Genomic DNA, 18,822 nt, shown 5'->3' with positions numbered 1-18,822 from the left:
CCGCCCCGTGCCGCCCGCCGGCTGAGGAGCCGCTGTCCCGGGCCTGGCTGGTGTGCGTATGGCTGCTGGACCCGGGCACCGCCGCCTGCCTGGGCACGGGACTGGGCGGAGGCGCTGACCTCGGCCTAGGAGGTTTAGGATCCCGGAGACGCCGCTACCCGCTGGGGCCTGCGAGTCGCACGCCCTCCCCGAGCTTCTGCTCGCCGCTCCTTCGCGGGGCGAGGTCAGGTGTCCCCGTTCTCTTCTTTCCCTCCCCCACCTCGGTACCCGCGGGAGATCCTGCCCGCCCCCTTTCTCAAGGGTGTAGCAGGCTGCGGAGCTGACGGCAGCCCCGCAGCCACCCTTCCCAAACTCTCCGGAAACCGCCCGAGCTCAGGCCGCTGCAGCTCCGGCGGACCCACTGTTGGACCAGAGGCCCGGTCCTCCTCCCGCGCCCAAACTTGGAGCACTTGACCTTTGACTGTCGGAGGAGGCAGGCCCGCAGGTGGCTGGACAGCTGCGGCCCTGAGAGGGCATCTTGCCTGGGGACCGTCGGCTGCACTCCCGGACTCCGGGCTTTGCTTCTGGGATTGCAAGGTGTCCACTTAAGGCGCATGTGGATTGAGACCTAGAGTCATGGATGTTTGCGCTCGTCTTGCCCTGTGGCTCCTCTGGGGGCTTCTCCTGCATCAGGGCCAGAGCCTCAGTCATAGTCATAGCGAGAAGGCCACAGGAACCGGCTCAGGGGCCACTTCTGAGGAGTCCACTGCAGCAGGTAAGGCCTTGCTGCGGGCTGGACTGTGCTGTGGGCTTTAACTTAGAATTGAGTAGCCCAAAGTGGGTAAGTCAATGTAGGTTTGTACATGTGAGGTTGGTGGAGGATCCACACATTATTGTCTAGTTTCAGTTGTCCAAGAAGTTCTTTCTGTTAAGGGGTCATGGCTAATGTTACTATCTCCCTGAATAATTTTCCTCATCCCTCCTCAGGATGTCTTTTGTTGCAAGGAGAAAAAGACTTTGGGGCACTTTGACCTTTCAGATCAGGCTCCATCTTAAGACTACTTGTGTGGAAGGATGACCTACTCAGCTGCTTTTAGCCAGTTTCAGCACTTGATAGTAGAGGGGGGTTGAGACCACTCAGGCTGAGAGGGAAAATCAAGGCTGGGCCAGCTTGTTGTTGGATAGCCTGGTGTTCAGGTTTGTCTTTCTCTGTTCCAACCACCATGGGAACCCTAGTCCCTCCCTTCCTTTAAGTAATCTGTCTCTTAGCTGGGCCCAATTGACATATCAAGGCAAATCCTTAGATGGGATCTTATTTACCACTAGGGAGTAAAATGGCCTTTTTTTGGACATTAGCATAATATTATTTGTGGGATTACTTGTTAACTTACTTTGTTTCTTCTGACTGATGAGTATAGATATTCCGTGTTATTTTTTATCTGTCCTGATTTTTCCTGTGCACTTGTTGAACTTTTCACATAGCAGGAGTCCTGGTATACTCTTGCAATAGAAAGGAACACTTTTTAAATCCACTTATTTTACATAAAACTTTGAAGATTCGTTGCCTTTTCTCATTTCTCTTGCCTAGTGGCTCTGATCTGTGACCTGAAGGCAGGGTTCCCCTCAGGGGGTTGTTATACTGAATTTTTGAGGCTAGCAAACTCAAGTGAAGGGATGGCGGCTCAGTACCTGCTGATGCAAGTAGGAAAAGAAATACAGTGGTCGGAGACTTTCTTGGATGGATCCAGAACCTGGCATTAGTGGTAGGCCTTTCCTTGGGCACCCCCACCCCACCCTTAAGTTACTTGACTGGGCTCTGTGATTCCAGATTCCCCAAGGGCTGATTTCTCAATAAGGCCTGTGTTGTCTTGTATGCAAGCATGGCACTCTTAGCTGTTACTTTTTAAAGATAGGGGGTAGGTTCTTCTTTCAAATTAATTCTGTCTCTCTATAGGAAATTTCCTTGACTCCTGAAGCCTAGCCCTAAGCTTGGTTCTTACTGTGGTATGAAAGACATCTGAGGAACACCTCTGCTGTTCCCAATGATATCCCTGTTTATAATTAATATGTCCCATTTTTCCCACTTCAATATATGAAACTCTAACCATGAAATGAATATTTTTGAGAGGATTCTATTTTTTAGATTCATTTTTTTTTGGTGGGGTGAGGGATCAAACCCAGGGCCTCATGCATGCCAGGCAAGTACTGTACCATTGATCTACATTCCCAGCCCCCCAGCCCCTAAAAGGAATGTTTTGAGTTTTAGGCATTAGCTAGCTCTCAAGAATCTCCTCTCCTACCCCAAGGTAAGAGGCATTCCAGCATCCCTCAGTATCACTCCATGACTTAAACTTATGGAGATAGCCCTCCATATAACATATTAAAGAGGCCTATACTGAGTCCTCATTTTTGGTCTTTTCTTATTGATTTTGTCCTTTTCTTTCTCAGTCCAGAAATTGGTTTCTCTTGCCACAATAGTAATGAATTCTAGGGAGGAATGTCTCAGAGAGACATCCTAGGTGCTGGAATGACTGGTTTGTGGGAACCTGGATGTCCCATTTTTCTAGTAGGTTGTCCCATTAGGTCTTTCTGGGACTTTGTCTCTGACTCAGACAGAGAAGAGGTGGTTCATAGATTGGGTTCTGCAAAAGGGTTTGGGGAGAAATTTTCTATGCAACTAGGAACCTTTCCAACCCCTGTGTATCCTCACAACACAGGAGGAGTATTTATCTATCTATCTATCTATCTATCTATCCATTTATTTATTTATTTAAAGTTGTTGATGGACCTTTATTTTATTCATACCTTTATTTTATTTATTTGTATGTGGTGCTGAGAATCTAACCCAGTGCCTCATGCATGCTAGGCAAGCGCTGTACCACTGAGCCACAACCCCAGCCCCAGGAGGAGTTTTACTTGCTCTTAAAGCTACCACTTTTCTAAGTCAGATTCAACATTCCTAGTAAATTTGTGTTCTCTTCAGTTTGTATTTTATAGTTACACAGTTATTTTTCCTATAAAGTCTCATAGTATCCCTTTTGGAATCAAGGGTAGAATTATTAATACATCCTTATTTGCATGGGTGAAGAAACTGGGTCCTGTGCTTGGTGTTGTAGGCAGTCTTCTGATGTTTAAGTGCTGGACTTTTTCCATCTTCTCAGAAGTGCTAGGTGGGACCAGAGACTCTTGTTCTTTGGCAATTAGGCAGGCCCTGGTGACTTCATAGCTTAGATCTTTGGAGAGTGTGTTGCAGGTACTCAGAAAATTCAGTTTTGGATAAAAGTACCTGTCTCTTAGTTAGGTGTAAGATTTGATTCTAAGAAGGATTTAGTTAAAAATGCTTTGTCTTTCCGATGCATACACTAAGTATTATTAAATGCCTGACCCTGCAGTGAAGGCAGATGCTCTGATAGGAGGCTTTCTTAATGAGCAGTGTAGAGGTCTTTTCTGTCACTTTCTGACTTTTTAATAGCTTCATGCCCAGCTGTTTTAAGTTACTTTCTCAGTAAAGGTCTGTGCCTGGCTGTGTTGCTACGGGGCCTGCATTTCTGAAGTTGGCCTGATGGATAATGGAACTTTGCTTAGGCTTCAGAAACTCAAAAATGTTTTCTGTAGAGTATGTACAAGGTAGTCTGTAGTTGGGGCTGCCAATGTTGGAAGTATTGAGGGTCTCTAATCAAGAATTGTGATTTGGTTATATATAGCTAAAATAGGGCCTTGGAGGATAGGCATCTTAAACAATATAAAGAGTGCTGGCTGGCTTCTCAATCAATCCCTAATAGTGTGGCAGACCAGAGCCCTGCCTGCCCACCCAGCTAGTTGCTGCTGCCTCCAAGGCTATAAATGGCCTGGCCATCTTGGTAGCTATGCTAATTTTAGCTGAGGGTGGCTCCCGGAACTGGGCTGAGGCCAAGAGCAGGTGGGTGGGGCTTGGCTGAAGATAATACGGGGGGTTGGGTAGAGGGACACACTAATCCTGAGGCAGCCAGGACATCATCTGCTTCCAGGCCTCAGCTTTGACAATCACCTTTAGCTAGGTTAATTGATTCAGCAAACACTGAACAGTGCCAGCTCATGTGCTGTTTATTCAACAGGTATTTGAGTGCCTGTCCGGACCAGTTACTTTGTATGTTTTCTATGGGGATTTAAGAATGAACAATACAGTCATCTTCCCTACTTTGTGGAAGTTAGTCTTGTTGGGGAGATGGAAAATAAACACAAAAATAAATATATTATTGTGGTAAGCGACACAGAAGAGAACATAAACAGGGTGCTCAGGGGAATGAGAAGAGAACAGAAATTTAGTTAAAACTGAAACCCAGTGTCTAGTAGGAAAGTTAATACAGTAACATCAATAATAATAATAATAATAATAATAATAATATTTATGTGGCAGACACAATTATAAACATTTTATTTTGCTTAATTCCTACAATCATCCTGTGGAATAGATATTATTATCCTTATTTTGTAGGTGAGGAAATTAAATCATAGGTTAATAACTTGCCCAAGGTTATACAGATAGTAAAAAGAACCAGAGTTAGAATCCAGGTAGTTCTTCACCTTACCTCTACCTCAGCCACTAAGCTTTACATCTCTCAAAGCTTTGTGATATCCAGGCATGGTGGTACAAGTCTGTAATCCCAGTAATTTGGGAGGCAGAGGCAGGAGGATTGCAAATTCAAAGCCAGCCTCAGCAATTTAGTGAGCCCCTAAGCAACTTAGTGAGATCCTGTCTCAAATTATAAAATAAAAATGGCTGGGTATGTGGCTCAGTGGTAAAGTGTCCCTGGGTTCAATCCCTAGTACCAAAGCAAAGTGAAGAAAACCAAACAAAAGAAAACCCAAAATAAACAACAACAAAAACCACCACCAACAATAATGACAACAATAAAAAAACAACTTAATCATAAATGCTTAATGGAAGTATTTGTGTGTGTGTGTAGACACACGTGTTATGTATACATATATGTTATATGTAGATATATCTATACACACATATATATGCATACACATACGTGGCTGTTAGAAGCCCAGAGGAGCAAGTGACTAGCCTGCCTGGGAGAGCTGGGGGAGGTTTTACAGTTTCCCCCATAATTTTTTTCAGATCTTGGGGAGATGAAAAGTGGCTGCCTAATTCACAAGAGATGGAAAAATCAGTTAGTTCAGCCCACTTGTTTTTCCATGTGAAGAACGTGGAACCCAGAGATGCATTAAATAATAGTTTTAGAAGTTTCAACTAAGTTATGGTAGAATACTAGAGTAGGATTTGTGAGTCGGGGACCCACATGTTTGAGGCCAGCCTTAGCAGTTTAGTGAGCCCTAAGCAACTTAGGGAGATCCTATATCAGAATAAAAAGTTCTGGGCTGGAGTTATGGCTCAGTGTAGAGAACTTTTCTAGCATGCATGAGACACTGGGTTCGATCCCTGGCACAACATAAAAATAAATAAGGTATTGTGTCCATCTACAACTAAAAATTAAAAAAAAAAAATCAGCAAATGAAGTAAGGGGAAAAAAAAAAAAGGTCTGGGGATGTGGCTTAGTGATTTAGGCACAGGGTTCAATCCCTAGTGCCCAAAACCAAAACAACAATGTAGCAATCAGATTATTTCACCTTAAAAAGCCCAGTTTTGATACAGGTCATAAGACTTGTTTGGCAAGAAAGGGATGAGTTCTTATTGAGGGGAGTGGTTGCCTAGGTCTCCACAGGACTTGGGTTCCAGTCCCAAGAGTCCCTTTTGGTTTCCTCCAGGGCTGCCTTTTGAGAAACATTGCTGAGGGCTTTGAGGGCATTCTGTGGTACATTTTCCTCCGTGGGAAATGATTCTCCAGAAAACTCAACTACTCTAGCTGCCAGGCTTTTAGGGAGAGAAAAGATACCAAACAGGGCCCATAGTAGAGATTTTTTTTTTTACACTGATAACCAAATTATGAAATATTAAGATATATAACAAAGTAAAAAGAATATAAAGAATAATGTATTGAATATCCATGTTCCCAAAACAGTTTAAGAAATAAAACAATAACAACACAGAGGTTTATGTATCTCTTCTAGGATGCTTTGTATACATTTCTAATTTTATATATATATATATACACACACACACACACACACATATATACACATATATATATACATATATATAATGTATGTGTGTGTATATATCCAGTTACACACACAGCATAGGTCTTTGTGGAATTAAACAGTTTTCCAGCTACTCTTAAATGCTTTCTCCTAGAGAATAGCAATGATACACACACACACACACACACACACACTCCCTCACAAATGTAAGATCTTTGTGGAGGAAGGAAGGAGGTGTTATACTTTATCTGTTTTTATTGTGCTCAGCCTAACTTCTATTAAAATTTGTTGAAAAACTGGAATGATAGCCTGTTTGAATGGATTCTATTTTCTCTCTTTCAAACTATCTTATGTTTTAGTACATACATAATCTGGGCCTTTCCTCAACCTTTATAGATGTTTCTTCTCACCTAGGACACTTTGTACTAAGTTTCATCCAAGTTCAGGTATTTTTATCTTTTTTCAATCTTTTATTTAGCATCATTTTTGTCCATTTTAAAGATGGAGGACTTGTTGCTGAGAAATTTGTGTTCTAGGTTACAGGGTTAAAACATGGCAGAATCAGAACTCTTGGGATCTATGTACTAAGCCCATGATGTTTTTACCAAAACACATTGTTGGCATGTTCCAAAGGGGGAATTTCCTTGCTGATCAGGCACTTAGAGCTTTTATAGTCTGATCATAGCTGAGTTGACAAAGGTTTTTGAATAGTATGGTGAAAGCTGTGCTGCTCTGGGGGATAGAGTCTATATTGTTGAAGTTATCTGTTTGTGGGTCAGCCTTTTTTTTTTTTAACCTGTCCGAGATTTTATTAGCAGGACAGTAGTGGCCAGTCGCAGAAGAGAAGGGGAGAGAGAGAGAGAGAGAGAGAGAGAGAGAGAGAGAGAGAGAGAGAGAGAAGAGAAGAGAAGAGAGAAAGAAGAGAGAAGAGAGAAGAGAAGGGGAGGGGGGAGAGGGGAGAGGGGAGAAGGGAGAAGGGAGAAGGGAGAGAGAGAGGAGAGGGTCAGGTCAGTCAGTCTTATTATTCCATAAGCTTCTAAAGGGTTAGGACAGCAGATGTTTAACTTTTTACTTCAGACTTCTAGCACAAAGTTTGACATGTGGCATAGTTTGCATACTATAACATTTTTAGAATTGAACTGGATTTATTGTCTAGTTCTGCTGTAGTTTACTAGGCATATGATTAAAAGCTGAAAAATATTTTCCTTGGAGGTGTTAGGTAAATTGAAAGAAATAAGCTTGATATATTTAGAAAGTTCATTCTTAGAATTTCTCATTCACTTGATAAGTGAAATCTTGCTGTATTTGTTAAAACAAACAACAACAATGACAACAAAGCAAAAACACCCAATCCAGAGCAGTTTGGGACCAACAGGTTCACTTCACTTGGAAGAAATTTGTGAAATATTTTAAAGAGGCCAGACTCTTATAATTGCTATTCTCTAGGAGAAAGCATTTAAGAGTAGCTGTAAAACTGTTTAATTCCACAAAGACCTATGCTGTGTGTGTAGCTGGATAGAAGCCTAGACATAAAATAGGATGATTGGCTTTGGTTTGCTGAAGGGTCTGAGTTGGCCACAGTAATGAGGCATAACTATCTGGATTTAGAGTAGCTTTGGAGTTTGAGTCTCTTTCCTTACTAGCTGTGGACCTAGTGGAGGGTAAGTTACCTTATCTCTCTCAGCCTTAATTTTTTCATTTGTAGAAAGGGAATTACCTTAATGAAAAAGTTTGTGGTGAGAATAAAATGAGACTTTTATGAAAGGGCATTATAAACTATAAAATGATGTACAGTTGGGATAGTGTAGTTTTCTCAGTCTTTGCTTTTGTGGGCCTGAGAAACAGTCAGAATCTGAGTGTTTACTTAGGGAGCATGTCTTTAAGGGTAGTTGCATCTCTGAATCTTATTTCCTAGAGTCTTACGGAGTTTTTTTTTTTTTTTGTCCTGGAGCTTGAACCCAGATTCTAGCCTTGGCTTAGCAAAATCTTGGGCAAGTTGTTCTTCTCATATTTAAAATGAGAAGTCCCTAAAATCCATTGGGAGTCTCCAACCTAATGTAGTCATCTAGTATTGTTAGGGGTCTGCAACCTGTAAAGAGGAGAACAAGAAAATAGTTCACAGTATTGTATTATGTTTACAGAAATTGGACTGGACAGAAATAGGAGTATTCAAAGTCAGTGTCAAGTGCTGTTTTCAGGGAACCACCTAGCTAGAGACCATTTATATTCCAATAATATCTGTTGCATATTGTTTTAGTCAGCTTTTTCGCTGCTGCTACTAAAAGACCGAGCAGCACAATTATAAAGGAGGAAAGGTTTATTTGAGGGCTCATGGTTTCAGATGTCTTAGTCCATAGAAGGCTGGCTCCATTCTTTGGGACTCCAGGTGAGGCAGAACATCATGGTGAAGAGTATGGCCAAGGGTAGCAGCTCAGTAGTGATCAGAAAGCAGAGAGAGAGAGAGAGAGGTCTTTGCTTGCTAGATACAAATTTATACCCCAAAGCCATGTCCCTAAGGAACCATTTCCTCCAGCCATACCTCACTTGCCCCCAGTTACCAGTTAATCCCATCAGGGATTATTTCACTGATTAGGTTAAGACTATAGCCCAATTATTTCTCCTCCAAACCTTCTTGCATTGTCTCACATGTGAGCCTTTGGGAGACACATTATATTCAAACCATTACACATATGGTGACTAACATCTGAATGATGTACTGCTCTCTAGTAGTATCAGTTTAGTGGAATAAGAGATCTTTTGGGACGTGCAAAGTGGGTTCCTGAAGGAGGTAGGTCAGAACCTTATGCAACATGTCTCATTGTTTGGCTTAGCTGATTGCATTATGGATTTGAGGACTCCATAGGCAGGTAAATGTATCTAAAGCCTTGTGAGGTTACTTGTGGCCATCTGGAAAGTGCCAAAGGGAAGCATTCTGGGCACTAAGAATTTGACAAAGCCTTGCCTGTGTTGGCACAACTTGCTAGGCAGGAGAGATTTGAGTAGGGATAGCTGTGGCCCTGTCATGTTTATCAGAGTTGGGCAGATTTATTTTGTGTGAGAAGCCATGCAGGGAAAAAATCTGAAATGAGCCAAGGGCACTATAAATTTGTTTTCTGATGGAGAGCTTGGAATAGAGAAAGTGCAGGTTCTAAAATCTCTGTATGGGTGTTGGTTGCTTTCCCAATTTGGTTCTAGCCTAGACAACTTCACTCACTTCATCTCTGTTGCACTCTCTGCATTCTTGGCACAGCCAGTTTTTTTTTTCCCTTTGTCCTTGTCTGCAGAGCACACCATTACTTACGCTGCTTTCCTTTTGCCTTTTTATGCCATTTACTTTCCTCCTAGAATATTCTCCCCCATCCTTTTTTATTCTTATTAATCTTTCAGTTCTCTATGTTCTCTATGAAGTCTTTCCTGTCACTTATGCTAGTCATGAGATACCTCTCATCTCCAATCAAACTCTGTTGGCACTTACTGTCTGCAATACTCTGCATGTACTTCACACCTTGCTTATGTCTCTTAATAGTGAGAGGCAGCTTGATGTAGTATCAAGAGCACTGGGTGCTGCTTGATTCCTTGTTGACAGTATCATTTAAACTGTAGTTTCATGCCAGGTGCAGTGGTGCATGCCTGTAATCCCAGCTGCTCGGGAGGCTGAGGCAGGAGGATTGCAAGTTTAAGGCCAGCCTCAGCAACTTGGCGAGATCCTCAGCAACTTAGTGAGACCCTGTCTCAAAATAAAAAATAAAAAGGGCTGGGGATGTGGCTCAGTGGTTGAATAGCTCTGGGTTCAATCCCTGTACTAAAACCAAAAAAACAAAACAACAACAACAACAAAAAAAAAACCAAAAACAAAACCATTATAGCTTCCTCACTTGAAAAAGGAAGTTAAAAGAGAGTTATTGTGCTGGGTACAGTGGTGCACACCTGTCATCCCAGTGACTCAGGAGGCTGAAGCAGGAGGACTGCAAGTTCAAAGCCAGCTTCAGCAACTTAATGAGACCCTATCTCAAAAAAAAAAAGGATAGAGATGTGGCTTGGAGGTTAAGTGCCACCCCCCCCACCCCCCAGCCCCGTTTAATCCCTTGTACCAAAAAACAAGCAAACAAACAAAACAAAACAAAAAAAGAGTTGTTGTATAGATATTAAAGCCTTTTTTCTTTGCAAAATTTTCTTTTCTCTTGAGGATAAAAGCCATGTCTGGTTTGGCAACAATAGTATCTATCCTCAACATCTGTCACAGTGCTGATCAGACAACTTGTGTCCAGTAGGTATCTATTGAATAAATCAATGCATTACACTGAATGGATTTTAGGTTGAATAGAAAGGAGGGAGAATGCCAAATAAATTTACATCAGTTCCTGTAAAAAGCTTAAAATGTGCCCTGGCATTGGGTAGATTTATGTGGTGGGTTTTTTGTTTGTTTGTTTTTTGGTTCTGGAGATTAAACCCAGGGGTGCTTTACCAGTGAGCTACATCCCCAGTTCTTTTTATTCTTTATTTTGAGACAGGGTCTCACTAAGTTGCTTAGGGTCTTGCTAAGTTGCTGAGACTGGCCTTGAACTTGTGATCATCACCTGCCTCAGCCTCATAAGTCACTGGGATTACAGGCATATGTCACCATGCCCTACTGTGGTAGGTTTTCTGAGAAGTCTTGTGGGCATGATTTTCCTGCCTAAACTACTAACTCATCTTTACTTAGTGATCATTTACTGAAGCTGTGCTCAATGACAGTTATCAATAGCATTGCAGAATCATTTAGCTATCTGGCAGTTTTTGTTTGCCAAAGGAATGGCTATCCTTAGCAAGTGGTTGCAGTAGGAACAGAGTAGGGCTACTGTCAAAGAGAATATAAGATCTGTGGGTAAGACTTCCTTGGGTTCTGCTACTTATCTTTGTTTCCACAGCTCATATGGGTTTACCTCAGGTCAAACTTGCAGCCAAATGAACAGAATGAACTTTAACTGATTTTCTTAGCTTGGCTGTGGGATGAAGGAGGGAACCATTTTTTATGATTCCCGCTATTGGGCTTGTTGTGTACCAGGGAGGTAGGATAGTCCTGTGATGATTGTTGGCTTTTTAAATGTTATCTCTCATGCTGAGAACTCCTTGGACCTCTGAGAACTTAAGCCTGAACAGACAGCCCATCAGTTTTCATTGAAAGTATTAGGGAGGTACCTCTTGGGAGACATGATGGAGGAGGAAAAACAATAAGAGAGTCAACTGTGTTGTCAGCATGGCCCATCTAGGGCAAACCTGTCCCTTTCCTCTGTTATTTATACTTACAGAGCTCATGGCTGCCTTGGGTTGAGCCCTGGCCTAGGTAATGACCAGAAATCTCACCAGCAGGCAGGTAGGCAGGCTTCCAAATATCATGTGCCTCAAATTTTCAAAGTGGATTCAGTAGCTCTGCTTCTATTTGGCTTCTCTCGGTTATCTCAGGCCTCTTAGGAAGCTCTCAGAACTCTCAACACTAAGTGTATGTTAAAACAAATGTGTTGATGTTTGCCAAGTTCCCACAGCCAGCTTCCAAAATATAGTGTCCAGGGGAAAAGAATGCCCTTCAGGTACAACATAGATACACAGGTTAGAAAATTGTGTCTTTGTGTTTGCGTGTATGTTAGTCATCAAATTTATGGATGTCTAGTTTCAAGAAACTTTCATTGACAAGGGCAAAGATCATTCAAACTTGTACTTCATCATATCTCTGAAGAGATAAATATGTAATTTAGACAACTCAAATAACTTCAATGATAAGAATAATGATGGTAGCTACTATTTATTGAGCTCCTGGGTAGGTGCTTTAAAACTGCACAACAACTTTTACATGTGGATATTGTTCTTCAGTAAACTGTGACTCTTGAGAAGTTAAGGTAATTCTTCCAAGATGTTTGAGCCAGGATTTGAATTGAGCTTTATCTGATCCTAAGATCAAAAATTAGACAACATTGGGCCAGGGTTGTGGCTCAGTGGTGGAGCGCTTGCCTAGCATGTGTGAGGCACTGGGTTCGATCCCTGGCACCGCATAAAAATAAACAAATAAAATAAAGGTATTGTGTCCATCTACAACTAAAAAAATTAAAAAAAAATTAGACAACACTCTCCAGCCAATTTCTTTTTGGTTTAATAACTTATGGGGAGGGAGAGAAATGGCTATATGATTTTAGGTACAGATATGCATTTTGGTTAGAAAGTATATAACTGTTGATGGCATTAGTTTATTGTATCACCTAAGGGGCCTGGAAGAAACTAGGATTTGGAGTTGGAGGGTTGGAGAGAGGGAAAGAAAGTCTATATTTCAGTATTCTGAATGGGTAGTATCATATTGGTAAAATGTCTAGGTACAGAGTGGTGTATATTCAGTTTTTACCTTCTAAAAATAGAACTCAGATTGAGCTGTTTTGGATATAAACCTTGAGATAGGGACTGTATCTGTGTAGTGTTCTTTACCTCTTCAGTCAGCATCTTACATGTCTGTTACATGTTTTATGACAATCCCAGCCTAGTAGAAGGGCTCAGTATGAGAGTTAAGATGTATATCTATACTTTATATCATAATGAGAATGCTTTTTAAATAGAGCATCTATTCTGTATCAGCATTGGGCTAGGTACTTTCACATACCTGATATTATTTAATCCTCACAGTAGTCTCCTATTTTATAGCTTATTGTTCAAGGCATTCTGTCTGGGCTCAGTACCCTAAGATTGATACTGTTAGTCCTGTAGGAAGAAGAGATCACCTTTGCCTAGAGAGATCAGAGAAGTTTTGTGGAGGAAGAAGCAACTTAGTGAGTACTTTAGGCAGAAATATAAGAAATATAAGGAAGGTTGAGGGAAGCATTTTATTCAGAGGAAATGTCATGAGTAAAGGTATAGAGTGGGAAAAACAGGAGAATCTTTGGGAGATGTTAGTCCAGATTGGCTGGAGACTGTTGTCTATAAGTGCAGAAGAGTACTGTATTAAGGATGGAAAGGTTAATTGAAGAAAGATCATGGAGGGCCTCAAAATATCAGGATAAAGAGTTTATTCTGTAGGCAGGTTTTGAGTAGGAGAGTGACATGACCTGAGTTTTGCTTTAGGAAAATTAATCTCACGGAATATGTTTAACATATAAATAGGAGTGAGATTGGAAACAGGGAGCCTAGATGGGTGACTTTGCCTTTGTTCATAAGTAGCGGAGATCAGAGTCTGCACTGTGGAGGTAGAATCAATAGAACTTTACATGTAGTGAGGTAAGGAAAGAAAAGAGTCAAAGGTGTACTAATGTTTTAAGTGTGGTAATGAAGAGACTGGTGGTGCCATTAACAGAAAATATATGGATATCAGAAGGAGGGTCAGTGCTAAGTTCTTTCTATCCTCGTTTCAGTTGCTCTATTTTATAGGGCCATACAGTAACTCCATGGTGGAATATAAGTCTGAGAATTCAGGTCTTTCTTCTGTTTTCAGCTATTAAATTTCCTAACAAAGCTGAGCCTTCTCCAGGAACTTCAGAGAAAGTCCTAAAAATAGACAAACCTGAGTTCAACTCCAGGCTTTGCCATTTTCTGTTTGTGAGATCTCAACAGGTTGCTTTTCCTTTTTAAACCTGTTTCCACATTTGCAAAAAAGGGAACGTTAAACTCAGCCTCATAGAGGCAGTGAAAATACAGGTACTTTGTAAAACTCTTTTTAGTACTGTGCCAGCATGTGGGTATTATTTCAAGAATATGGCTTGGGTTGGAACCAATATATGTAATGAATATTTGGTCAAATAAGAGTGGATTTAAACTCAGTTTTTCATGCAAGGTTTTCTTTCAACTTGTAGGCTGTCTTAAGCTACCCATTTAACTGCAGTTGGAAATTTCTGACTTAGTAACATGCCCAGGTTTTCCGTAGTTAAACATCTCCAATTTTCTAGAGGGATATGGATTTGCTGGCCAAACATTGAGTAACTTTACCCTACGAACTACTTTTGGCTTGAGAGAAGATGATTAGTATCCCTTTTCCCCTGGGTCTTTGACCAGCCTTTATGTGAGTTCAAGGTGTAAGGGCAGATTGATAGCTGAATTTAGGCTATGCTTGGGTGGGGTATAGGGGGGACCTCCTTGTACATTAGAGTAAGCCCTGACTTGGGACAAAGGAACCAGGGTAGAACTGCTGTGTGCTTTGAGTCTTCCTGTGGTTATCTCTTTGATTTAGTATACATATTCCTGAGTTGTCTTGAGAGAAGGAATAGGCTGCTCAAATAAGTGTATTGTCAGGGACCAGGGCTATGATTGGGTCACCTGTCTGTCATGGGAACAGGCCTGAAATGGCTGTTTTGTCTGATGTTTAGTTAACATATCCTCTAAGTGAGTGAAGGAGAAATACAAAAAGATTTTCCAGTTAATAAAATAGCTACATACTGTTTTGTAGCTTCCTAAAGCATTTTCTTTCCCTTTATTTCCCTTGGAACTTCCCTGCCCCTTCCTAACCTGGTTTTCTTGTCTTCACAGCTTTCTTTATAGATTATCTCATTTAATAAAAAAGATCACTAGACTAGGAGTTAGTTAAGCACAATTTAGTTTGGGTTCTGATACACTTTACCTTCCTGAGCCTCAATTTCCCCATGCTAAATGTTGTGGGGATTGCAGAACCTATCTTACAAAGCTGATATGTACAGATCTTATGAAATGATTTGATAAGCACTTTAGTCTTATAAAAATATAATTCATTATTATTAATTTTTCTCTGAATTATCAGATGATTTTTTTGCAGTTCTTCTGTTCATTCTGTCTTTTTATTACCCTAGAGCTTCTAGATTTTTCTCTTTTATAACCTTGCTATTTTTTTTTTTTTTTGTGGTGCTGGGGATTGAAGCCAGGACCTTGTGCATGTGAGGCAAGCACTCTACCAACTGAGTTATATCCCCAGCCCCATAACCTTGCTTTTAAACTCTTTTTTTTTTTAAAGAGAGAGAGAGAGAGAGAGAGAGAATTTTTTTTTTAATATTTATTTTTTAGTTTTCAGCGGACACAACATATCTGTTTGCATGTGGTGCTGAGGATTGAACCCGGGCCGCACGCATGCCAGGCGAGCGCGCTACTGCTTGAGCCACATCCCCAGCCCACAACTGGCTCATTTGTGAGAGAGAAGGCTTGAGCCCTTGGGAAAATATAAAGTTCATTGACTTTGGAGTAAAATGTTTTCTTATTAACTTGAATAATTTTTAAAATCTCTTTGTGACCTATTTTTCACATATGCTATCTAGTTTACGATTATATTCTATTCATTTTAGTCTTGAAGTCACTTCCATTTCTAAGAATTCTTTTTTAAAATTCAAGTACTATTGTATTGAGGTTACCCCTGAACTGAGAATCAAAACTTGCCTTTGCTAGCTTTTTAGTATGAATTAGATTAGAGTGTAGTTACTGGGAACTTGGGTGACAGTACAACTTTGAGTTGGGGGTGGATCCTGGCAAAAGGGAAGTTCTGCTAGCCCAGTTTTCCTGTTCAATAAGGCTGTCAGTGATTCAGGGCATACCTGATACCTTTTTGTGTAGCCCATAGCTAGCTGTTATTCCTGAGCAGAACATGTACCTGTACTGTCGGCCAGAAGTCCCAACTTGGTGAGCCTGATTCCCCAAAGAATTCAGTGATGAAAATTAGGGCACTTGAACAGATCTAATTGGCTAAACTCTGTGAAGGGCAGAGACTTTCCCTGGGGGCTCCTTTTAATCTCCCATGGTTATAGACTTTTAAGGTCGGACTAATTAAAATGTGTTGGCAATTGGACTGAATACTTGTACTAGGTCCTGCTCCAGCCTAGTGCCAGAAGTTGGTACAGGGCTATCTTTTTTGTGGAGTTGAGGAGTGGGTTTCCATTTCCTCATCTACTAAATGCACAAATATATTTGTTTAGAATGGGTTGTCAAACATTTTATGGTAGGGAGAAATGTTGACTGAGACCTGGATGTGGCCTGAATTTTCTATTCTCCAGACTCTTCAAGTGCCCTTTTCAGTTGATTCCCTGTTCCATTAGCCCCAAATGGCCTTGCTCTATTAGCTAGCAAGTCATTTTTATTGCCCTTGGGTATCCTTCCCTGGTGTGTATTCTTGTTCTAACCAGAAAAAGGGATGAGTAAAGGATACAAGTCCCATCATGTGCCAGGGCAGGGCTAGTGTTTTACACAGCTATCTTTTTTTGTGTGTGCTGGGAATAGAGCCCAGGGGACATTCGACCCCTGAGCTACATCCTCAGCCTTCTTAATTTTTTATTTGAGACGGGGTCTTACTAAATTGCTCAGGCTGGTCTCAAACTTGCAATCCTGCTTCAAGCTTCTGAGTAGCTGGGATCAGTCATGCACCATTGCTGCCCAGCTACACAGCTGTCTTTAGATGTATGTATTCTTTCTTTTTTTTTTTTTTAAGTTGCTGATGGATCTGTATTTTATTTATTTATATGTGGTGCTAAGAATCCAACCCAGTGCCTCACACATGCTAGGCAAGCACTTTGCCACTGTGAGCAACAACCCCAGTCCTTGATGTATTCTTTATAATACTGATTTTACAGATGAGGAAATAGATTCAGAGATGGAAAATAACTTGTTTGATGGTCATTGCAGCTTATAAACAACTGACTTAGAATTCAAATCTGTCTTTCCCAAGCTTCTGAGTACTTCCCTAAGGTACCACAAACGACTTTATATCTTTTTATCCTACTAAGCCTAGTTAAGTTCCCACCTCCAGAAGGCTAATTCTTTTGCTTTTCTCATCTGACTACTCCCACTTCTGTGAGGTTTGGTATTCAGGGTGGATTTGTTAAAGAACTGAATGAAGTCGTAGTGTTGGAACTTCAGCTCTCATGACAGACTGATAAATGAAAGGGTTTAGGCAGAGTCTTGGCTGGCTCCCTGAGTAAAGCCAGATCTGTGTCTTCGTGATTTGCCCAGAGTGAACTGTTTTAAACTGGAGGCAATGGGTCTTCTAGCAGGGCACCTTTTGGTTTCCTAGGAGTAGGCATTACTTCCTTTATGTTATTTTTTCTTGATTTCTGGCTTGCTTTCTTATAGTCTCCTTGCAACCAGTAGAGCTAGGCTTAATACTATCTGGAGTGTATTGGTGTGACAAAGCCCTCATTTGGGGTTGCTGGAATATATCTGTTGCTTGCTTGCTTGCTTTTTTTTTTTTTTCCCAAAGAGCATATTGAATTTTTAACCCAGCATTTGGGGCTTATACTTTCGGTCACCTCTGCCTATTGGTATGTGCTACTTCACAGGATACAAAGGCTTTCTTGGAGAAAGCAAGCACATGTAAAGGCATTTTTATAAGTTGAGTTACCCTTCTCAATGACTTGAAAATAACTATAAAAGTATTTTCAGGCATTTTTCCACAATACAACATATATGCTTATTTTTTATTTCTTAATATGAAACATTTGTTCCTCTGGGAATAAATGTCAAATTGGAACATAATGAAATATATAGTTCAAATACTTTTAATGGGAAGGGTGATAAAATATTGAGAACAATGTAAATTATACATTAGGATGGTTTTTATTTTGTTTTTATATACTGGGAAATATGAAATAGTTTAGTCAAACAGAATGAACTAAATAGTGACACAATACTTCTTTTCATTTCTCTGCTTTGAAGAATAGATTATGTTTTGACGAGAAGGGAGAAGAATACATTCTGAGGCTTGTGGGAACTGTGTTCTCAGTTCCTCTACTCAGTTGTCTTTGGTCTGGTAACTAACCTTATGAGTGTCCGTTTTCCTATCTGCTAAATGGGAATACTACCTACCTTGTTTAATTTTATGAGGGTTAAATAACCCTCATGTATGTGAAAGTGTTTTGTAAACTCTGAATTTCTGCTATTTTCACACTTACTAGGTGTCTGGAATGAATTTGCTAGCACTATAAGGAGGCTTTTGGTTTAGGATGTAGCTTGACATAGCAGGGAGGAATGATGCAGAATTAATGGATACACAGTTGAATGTATTTAGGCAGCAGCTGAGAGGAATTACCATGAGGTATTCACAGGAAAGAAATGCATTCATTCCTCCAATACATATTTATTGAGTCCTGTCTAGTGGAGAAGAAAGAAATAACTAGCATCTACCTACTAAATGTGCAGCATACTAAAATATGAAAGCAGCTTGGTTTAGAATGAAAACTCCATAAAGACAGGGGTTGTTGTCTGTTTCATATGTTGCTGTATATTCACCCAGGAGTAGTGCCTGTTATGTAGTAGGCTGTCAATAATATTTGTTGAAAGAAAACTTTAGTTTTATTGACCACTCAGTTTCTTCATTTATATAAAGGGATGAGGATTAGCTACAATACAAGGTTATTGGTAGGCTTTACAAAAAATAAACAAAATCTAAAAACCTTTGTATAGGGCCTAGCATATAGAAAGTGTTTCATAGTTCCTTTTATTTTCCCTTTCTGAAAGTGCAGTGGAAGCACAGAGGAAGAAACAGAATTGCTTGGTGGAGGCTGTACAATGGTCAGAGGTTTGATCTGACAATGTCTTCCTAATGTAGAAGGTTTAAACTATTGACATTATTTCCTTATAGGAGGAATTCTCTCAGATTAAAAAAGGGTCTTAGAATTGATATATTTTGTTTCTCTGCATTTTCTGTAATCTTGGTGGGAGTGCTGGCTCTTGTCTTTCCAGGCAAGGTCACATTTAAGTTGCAAGTTTGTGCAGAGGTTGTTCCAGAAGAAGCAGTTTCCACTGGAGTCTGGACTTAGCTGATTTGGTTTTGCCCTTTATAGCAAGTCATCACTCTTC

At 40.6% G+C, this 18,822-nt stretch overlaps 1 protein-coding gene across 2 annotated transcripts in view; it reads left to right on the top strand.

The window, feature by feature from the left end:
• Positions 1-18,822, top strand: part of Stim1 (stromal interaction molecule 1) — a 215,694-nt gene continuing 196,872 nt past the window's right edge. Inside the window, exon 1 of one of the 2 annotated variants that reach the window (XM_034636606.2) lies at positions 1-754. In XM_034636606.2, coding sequence (XP_034492497.1) covers positions 616-754 — 139 coding nt within the window. In that variant the 5' untranslated portion in view covers positions 1-615. The remainder of the gene's footprint in view (positions 755-18,822) is intronic. The other variant, XM_027942482.2, reaches the window with a different exon arrangement.

The sequence above is a fragment of the Marmota flaviventris genome, chromosome 9 (assembly GCF_047511675.1).
Source record: "Marmota flaviventris isolate mMarFla1 chromosome 9, mMarFla1.hap1, whole genome shotgun sequence".
Lineage (NCBI taxonomy): Eukaryota > Metazoa > Chordata > Mammalia > Rodentia > Sciuridae > Marmota > Marmota flaviventris.
This window is presented reverse-complemented; position numbering and strand designations above follow the sequence as displayed.